Source organism: Amphibalanus amphitrite, unplaced genomic scaffold (assembly GCF_019059575.1).
Source record: "Amphibalanus amphitrite isolate SeventyFive unplaced genomic scaffold, NRLGWU_Aamphi_draft 000557F_arrow, whole genome shotgun sequence".
Classification (NCBI taxonomy): Eukaryota; Metazoa; Arthropoda; class Thecostraca; order Balanomorpha; family Balanidae; genus Amphibalanus; species Amphibalanus amphitrite.
In genome coordinates this window covers 72,115-80,674 of record NW_024882051.1, presented here as the reverse complement: position 1 = coordinate 80,674, position 8,560 = coordinate 72,115, and the positions used below count along the sequence as shown (strand labels likewise).

The window sequence follows — 8,560 nt, the reverse complement described above, 5'->3', positions numbered from 1 at the left end:
TTAGAAAAAAATTGGTCACAATGTGTAATAGCTACTCATGGGAGGGTACTGAAAGTTTGGTGGCGATTGGCGCAGCGGTTCTGGAGATATATCGAAACACTTAAGGGAAGGGGGCAAAAAATGCCCCTCCCCCACCGCCTGGAGGGTTAATTTCTTCGCTTTTACTGACACATAACGACATAACCTTTTGAAAAATTGCACAACAAGCCTCCTACTACACCACACTCTCGTGTGTCACAATGCTAAGCAACGGCGTTCACTCGGTTTGCTCCTAACTTACGATAATACCCCCGCTAGATGGCAGGCCAGAGCTCAATGTCGCCAAAAACTGCGAAGACACCAATCCATTATTATGTCATCCATGGTTAAGCCACGCAAAGTGTAGCATACGGACCCCATTACGAGAGTCAACATGTGTGTGTGTGGGGGGGAGGGCAGGGGTACAGAGCCCCTTCTTCCTATCTTCGAAGCTACTGGTTTTTACTGGTTTCATTTTTTTTTCAAAATTGAAGCAGTGTATGCTGGCCACAGAAAGACTGCCGGGTGAACCTTAATTTTGTTGTCCTCGACGTCAATGATGAAGGCCAACGAAAAAAAGGACGAAGGAAGGCACCATATTTCAAAGGCGCGGGAACTACTTTCAGATTGGGGGGGGGGGGGGGCACACCATAATAGAGATCAACCTAGGGTCCCCAAATCTAGTTTTCTCACCGGTTTTATGCCACTTATTTTTCATCCCTTGGCTTTTTCAACAAAAAAGAAAGCATTTGCAAAAAAGTGGTATTCCGTCTCAAAGCTGTGGGCCGGGCACCGCCCCCACGGCCCCAGAGTTGGGGGGGGGGAGGCAAGCTGCCCCCACTGCCTCCGGCTCCCGCGCCTATGCCATATTTATTTTACCAGCATCTTGCTTCTGTCGTCGAGACACGTCGAATGAACTACTCGTATATTTGACCTAAGAACGTTATTTTGAAAATTGGACCTCAGATCAAGGTCGTGACCTGACTAGAAAAGGTCATAATAACTACCTTTCAGCAGATCCGTATCGTCGAACTGAACATTCAGTGGTACTTCTATCGCTCTAGTATGTCTATCAAAAGCTATTGCAAAAAAAACTGCTGAGAACCTTTCATAACCTAATATGACGCCAGGGGTTAAACGAGTGGCCACAGGTGCAATTTTCCAATTCAGCTCGACATGTGTACCTGTAAATCAATGTTTGAAAGCATTTAGAGCGACGTTTGTCAAAAAGAGATGCATTACAACTTTATCCCATTGACTTATAATGGAGAGGTCGCCAATTTGACCCAATTCGGTCACACATATTAAAATTGCGAGATAAACACTTTACACATATTGTTAGCCTTACCAATCGCTGTATGTAAGTTCAAAGAAATCATTCGGTCGGTCAAGCTATGACAAGCATTGTAACTTTTTCTAAGGTAAGGTCACGACGTGATCTGGTGACCTGAGATTTAACGACTCGGGTCTGAAACTTTTTAAACTTGTGCAGAAAAGATGTGCAGAAATGATGATGTAAGTGTGCCAAAGACGGTGGCGCTCTGACGAGACGGCATGAAAAACGCCCCCCCCCTCGCCAGCACGACGCGGGTTAAAAGTGGGCTCTTCAGGGTGCCTCATTAGTGTTTAACACCCATTTTCCACTTTGTTGATGTGTCCGCATTAGAGGTGCCCTTTTTCGACCCGCCAGCCCGTAATGAGCGGATAAACAAAACCCGCATGGGTTTAACCCTATTAGTGGCAGGGGGGTTGTTTTTATCCACCCCTCAGGTTTTTCGGGAATATCTCCGAAACCGCTAAAGCTACGATGCTGAAATTTTCTGACTTTTCCTAAAACTAAATTGGGCACATTCCCTGAAAATTTCAAGTTCATAACATTACCAGGGGCGGCTCCAGAGCACTGGAAATTGGGGGGTCCTATTCGTGAAGCGAGTCATTTGGGCGAAGATCACGACGCTGCACCAGTTTTACGAACAGTGAATGAAAGGTATCATGTGATAACATATACAAAGTTATTGTGCATCCTCTTTTGACACGTTTTTGCTATAATAGGCGGATCCAGGCGTCCAAAAAGGGGGGGTTATTTTAGAGCACTTCACGGATAGGCTTTTTAGGATCCGGCCCGGCCCATATCCGGCAAGTGATATCCAGATCCGCCCATTATCCGCCTTTCTTTGAATATCAGAATCCGGCCCACCCATGGCCCGTATTGCAGCCAAACTTCCAAAAAATATCCGTAATAATCCGTTTCACCAATAACTGGTTTCACCCAAAACTGGACTAACAAATTCAATCTAAGGGACCAGACAGCCATACAAGTCTTGTGACAAGTGAGTGTCATAAAATGATGCCTATTACTTTAATCAAACCTCTGCTGCCGCTTAACACATTAGGCTAATTTTTAACTTCAATGTTGAATGTTAAAATTTTGACTTCTTGGAGGTAAGCTATGGTATTTCTGAGCATGATTAATAATGTAAATAGAGTGAATAACCTTATGCTCATGTTATATGTTGCAAATTGATATAATTAAAACAAAATTGATATATTTCGATATTGCACCGTCATCAGAATAAGAAACAGAATTCTTATTCTGATGACGGTGCAATATCGAAATATATCAATTTAGTTTTAATTATATCAATTTGCAACATATAACATGAGCATAAGGTTATTCACTCTATTTACATTAAAATTTTGATCCGTTTTGATCCGGGTTCAACCTTCAATTCCCAAATCCGGCCCGCCCATATCCGTTCTTTTTTAACAAATTTAGAATCCAATCCTATCCGGTCCGCGGATTTATCCGTGGATAACGGATTTATCCGGCCCATGAAGTGCTCTAGGTTATTTTTTACATCCCAACATAGGTGCCCTGGCACCGCCTATGCATGACCAATACAATTTTAGTCGTTCTCTCATAAGAAAATTGTAACATAACAAGACCATTGCCACCCTTTTTAGAAACAGTACCAACAAAAACCTTATTTACTATACTTTTTGTGTACCCCCAATCTCAATGATCTGTATCCGCCTATGATTTTTGAAAATGCATATTTTTAGGATCCATGTGAATTCCTGGTTCATTCTCTATCGATCGGCAAAAGTTGCGTTAAGATTGGTTCAGAAACCTGGCCGTGATAAACAGTCTAAAATGTATCTGCAATTTGCACGTTTTTACCCCCCTCTACCCCCTATTGACATTTTTCAATTTTTTTTTTTTTTTAGAAATGTAGATCTCGTTGAGCGAAATCGAATGCCGTTTGAATTTTGAAAATCGGCCCGTTAGAACTCGAGATATCAAGGGGGGGGGTCGTAAACAGCCCCCCCCTTGCCACTAATAGGGGGTAGCCAGGAGCCTGCCACTAATAGGGTTAAGGGGGCTGCATCACCAGGAAATACCTTGGTGTGGGTTTTATCCGCGCGCAGATCCCGCGTTTTATCTTCGCCAACTTCGCACCGACGGGGGGGGGGGGGGCGGATGACCGCCCCCCCTGAGAACGAAGCAAGATAGCGACAAGCGGTAAACGGCATCGGATACGCACGGTCAAGATCTACAATTTTTACGAAGGTCATTTTCAGGTCAGGTCAAAGATGACGTCACAGGGGTCAAACAAGTCAAAATGGCGGCGCTAGATATGGAGAGAGTTTTTCTCGAATAACTTTCGAATTAGTCAAGATAGGAACAAACTAAGGGGATCATCGTGATCCTCTCGTCAATCCGCATCGAATGACATATATGTTGACCTCGAAAGGTCAAGGTCAAAGATTGACCTCAGGTCACGTGACCTCGAGGTCATCATGTATTTCATTCGATGCGTCTTGACGAGCTGAACACAATGAGACCATCCACGCGGCTGTATCTTGTTCCTGACGTCACACGACTTTATAGCTGCCCAACAGCAAAACAGACCTCAAGGTAGTGAAGGTTGATCGTATATGAAGTCATGTATGGTATATGGGGCCATTCCCGCATTCCGACCCGTTTTAGTGGTAAAAACAGGGAGTTGATTTTTTTCCCCATTGACTTATAATGGGGAGGTCGCGAAATTGACCTGACCTTAGGTCACCGACATAAAAATTCCGAGATATACAAATTGTAGCTACTTATGACCTATATAACATCCTGCGACTTTCAAAGGCCTCCGACATCTACTGCAGCTCTGGCACGGTGACAAAGTTGCAAAAAAGTGACTTGAGGTTGGGTCATTCAAAGTGACCTGGTGACCTGACCTTAAAAGGTAGGAGGTTCAAACTTGCACACCATGTGTAAAATTGATTAGGGAATAGTCGTACCAAATTTCGCGGTAGCGCCGCGGTTTTCCCGCTATTTGCGAAAAACCTCAGGGGGGGGGGGGCGGATATCCGCCCCCCCCGTCGGTGCGCGTGTTATGCGGGTAGCAAACATATCAGAAACTTCTTAACTGAAACAAAACAAAATTTACCCTTTAAAATGGAAAATGAATATGCTGGAGCATGGCTTAGAATACTTCACATATGCAGTAAGATGTCCTGGAAAAATATGGTTAGAAAATGGAAAAGGTTTTGACTGCTATGTGAGTTTTTGTGGACTGCCACCACTGAAGTTCCCCATGCATGCGGGTAGTTGTGGGTATGTGGTGAAGGGTTGCGGGGCGGAGCGGGTTACCTGGATCCCCGTCTAGTCCGCATCCTTGCGTTTGTGGACCTATTTGTCATCACGTTATACACAAATAAAAATAACATGAAAAATATTGTATATTACACACAGTATGCAAGACCGCGGCTCACAAATAAATAAGCACACGTAGGGCACACACTTGACAACGGACCACTTGAGAGCAGGGGGGCCTGCCCTCGTGCACTCAGACACACCATTCACACATGCGTACATTAAAGCTGCTGGCGCTGCCGCCGACTGCCATCGGCTGCGTTCAGTGCAGCAGACCGGCCGTCTTGATGACGGGCTTGACGACGGGCGCCACGGCGTGCACGGCTCCGTGGCCCAGGCCCACGCCGACACCGACACCGCCGTAGCCGTAGCCGCGAGCCACCTGCGGGTGCTGGGCGTAGCCCTCGTAGCTGACCTCGGCGTTGAAGCCGTTGTAGTGGTCGGCGACGTACTTGACGATCTGGGTGCGGCCGTCGGGCAGGTTGACGGCGTACGAGCCCACAACGTTACCGGCACCGTCAGCTTCCTCCTGCTTGTTGAACATGGGTCCGTAGTGAGGGTCGTCGACGGCGTACTGGTAGTGGTACGGCCGCGGCTCGGCGTAGTCGACGGCGACGGCCTTATGAACGCCGTGCACGATAGGCGCGGGGCGCACGGCAGCCACAGCCTTGCCGACGCCCAGGTGGCCGTAGCCGAGACCGCCGATGGCGGCGTGGCCGACCACGCCGCGGCCAACGAGGCCAGCGCCGTGGCCCACCAGACCGGCACCGTAGCCGACCAGACCGGCGCCACGGCCGACCAGGCCGGGGGCGGCCGCGGCCGCGGCCACCAGAGCTGCCAGGATAGCGACACGCATGTTGGAACAGATAGTGGGCTGTCAGGGGCGGCCACAGAAGCTGACTGATGTCGACACTGACCCCGGGACCGGCTTTATACTGCGAGTTCACCGGACAGGTTTTACACACATGGCACACGGCACCCACACCCAACCAGACGCGAGGGCGTGGCCCCAGATGGAGCCAGTGTGTGTATCTGTTTGATAACTTGTTTATCGGAGCATAGGGTATCATCGGATAAAAGTACGGGGTATGCCAGAGTACGCACTAGCTGTTTTGGTTGCTTAGCAACGCGATAAGCGGGCCATTTTCTGACAAGACGCAGTCAACTTTCTTTTACGTCTGGCCCTGGAAAGAGAAGGTGATACGAGATTGTGTGTTTGTGTTTAGCTGGCATTTATTTGCTTTCGACGATTTTGTTATGATGTTTGACAGCCAAGAAACTTTCTGCCTCCATCAAAAGCATTGGTTTTCCGAAACCATAGACGCATTTTCGGCAATGTTAGTTTATACTGCAGTGCGTGGATAGCGCGACAATTTGAATCGGTGGTTGGATTCTGGAGCATTTCGGCCCTGAGCGAAATGACTCCCTTGATAAGTAGGAGTACGAATTTTAAGAAGAAACGAATTTTGAGAAAACCTCTTTGCTTTTCACTCTTACTGAAGTCCGAATCGAGAAGCGGTTCTTTCCATGACAGACATGCATTAAATTGCAATGCAAGTTCCACAGCATGACGTCACCACTGTCCTGATGTCTAGTTCCAAAACGCAGGTATGGAATTTATCGGGAATAATTCGCGTGTTAAAATAAGGCGACGTTCGAGTTTCTCAGGTTCAGTTTGTACCCGTTTTGCTCAGGGGCGTAATCACGCTAGAAAAAAATGGTGTGGACAAACTCATAGGGGGCGCCATGCTTCAAGCGGGGCGCCATCCTTCGAGGGGGCGCCATCGCCTATATGGGGAATGGGGTGCGAAAGAGGTGTGCCTTCATGTGAAAGCGGGTGCAGTGGCGTAGCCAGGGGCGCCAGGGTTCCCCCCTTCAAGTTCAGGGGACCCTGGGCCCGAGGTGCCCTGCGACCCAAGTTGGCCGCTGAGGGTCCACGCTGGCCATATTTCAACTCAGAAGGGCCTCCCCCCCCCACAGGGCTTGCAAGAGCACCTCATGGGCTACGCCAAGCTAATCTAAAAAAAAGACCCACGCCGGCTTCTAAGGGCCCCTTGCCGGTCTCTGCGCCAGGGTCCCTTACCGGCCAATCAGGGACTAGCAGCTCTAAGGACCCCACACCCGCCTGTGATGGCCCCCCGGCGTCTCTAAACGCCCACACCAACGTCTCTGAGAGTCCCATGGCCCACACACCCAACTCTGAAGGCGTACACCAGCGCCTCTCAAGAGGCCCTACAGGCTACATCAGCAATTCTGAGGGCCCCACGCTTGTGACTCTCAAGGTCTCAGCGGGTTCTAAGAGTACCATGCCGGTATCTAAGGACCTTACAGAGTTCCTGGAGGCACCGCCTACCTTGTTGGCATATGAATGGTCTGCAACAGCAGCTCTATAGGCCCCACATACGCATGTGATGGCCCTTAACCCGCGCCCCGTAGGGCTATCGGCGGACCCTACCACCCGTAGGGGGGGGGGGCGTTTCGCCCCCCTGAGATCTCAGAAATTTACCGGCCGATTTTCAAAATTCAAACGGCGTTCGATAGCCCCAGCGGGGAACTACCTTGTGACCAAATTTCATTGACCTAGGTCAAACCGATGACGTCACAGGTCAGGTCAAAGGTCGGATTTTCACCGTTCACAGGCATTTAAAGAAATGTGTTGTGAAATCGAGTAAATTGGTAATTTATTGAAAACCATCGATAGTAAATTGTTCGTCCAACACATACCTTGCTATCTGAGGTCACTGATACCAGGCCAGGCCACAGCGAGGTCAGGTCACCGGGGGTCACAATATGAAAGTGTCGTGTGATGCGTGTTTTATGGTCCATTTTACATGAAAAATGCGATTATGTGGGTTAGGCAGCCTTTGGGGCCAACCTAGGTCACGTTTTGGTCAAGGTCAGGTCAAGATCAGGTCAAATTAGGTCAAATTTCGAAGTTGATATTTTTGCATAAAATGAGTATCGATTCGATGCAGCTCGTCACGGGAAGTCCAATGGTGGTTTTTGTTTTGCCCTACGAGGTCTAGAATTGCCAAAAAATGAGTTTGAAAATTTGACGTCATCATTTTTAAGCAGTTTTTTCGCTATAACTTGGCCAAAAAGCGAGGTATCGATCTGAAATGTGGTATGTAGATAGAAGACGGTAGTTACTATCACATATATTCTGTTTTTTTTAAGCTCAAAAAACTTTTGGGATTTTTTGGCTAATATATCCAAAAAAGTGTTTTTTTTATTTTTGGGGGTCAAAACTCAATTTTTAAAAAAATCTGAGATTGCAGTTTTGTAGCCTTGTCAATTCTACATCTTTTATGTCTTGATCATTTTCTGTATCTTCAAAGCTGTAGGCCTGACAGGTCTTCTCGCGAAGGTCTTTTTTCGGTCGAAAATGACAGAAAATGACGTCATTCTAACGTCATTTGTGGCTAACCTATCATAGCCTCTGGAACAACTTCTGGTCACAATGTGTAAAATTGATGCCCGGAGGGGTCCTGAAAGTTTGGTGGCGATATCTGCAGCCGTTTAGGATATATCGACGGAAAAGGACAGGGGGAGGCCGTTTCGCCCCCCCCCCCCTACGGGGCGCGGGTTACTAATGTTTGAGAGCCCCACAACGGCGCTTGTGAGGACCCTCACCAGCGACTGTGAAACCCCTGAGTATGCACCCATGTATGTATGTATTTCGGTAGTACCTAGTAAAGCAGGCATCACACTTCTTTTTAGCAACAAAGGAGAGGCGCTGTAGGTTAGGTTTTAGGTTTTAGGTTTTAGGTGGTAGGTTGTCGGTTGTCGGTTGTAGGTTAGGTTAGGTCAGGTTTGATTTGGTTTGGTTTGGTTTGGGTTGATTAGAAAGCATCTAGCGGGATCGAGCCCGGCTGGTTTTCTGCGTGGCTG

The 8,560-nt window shown here is 47.8% G+C and overlaps 1 protein-coding gene across 1 annotated transcript; it reads right to left on the bottom strand.

The window, feature by feature from the left end:
- Positions 1–4,740: 4,740 nt before the first annotated feature.
- On the bottom strand, positions 4,741–5,584 carry LOC122393837 (adult-specific cuticular protein ACP-20-like). Its single transcript, XM_043390248.1, has one exon. The coding sequence runs from the start codon at positions 5,523–5,525 to the stop codon at positions 4,932–4,934; it is 594 nt and encodes a 197-aa protein (XP_043246183.1). The 5' UTR covers positions 5,526–5,584; the 3' UTR covers positions 4,741–4,931.
- Between the last annotated feature and the right edge of the window lie 2,976 nt (positions 5,585–8,560).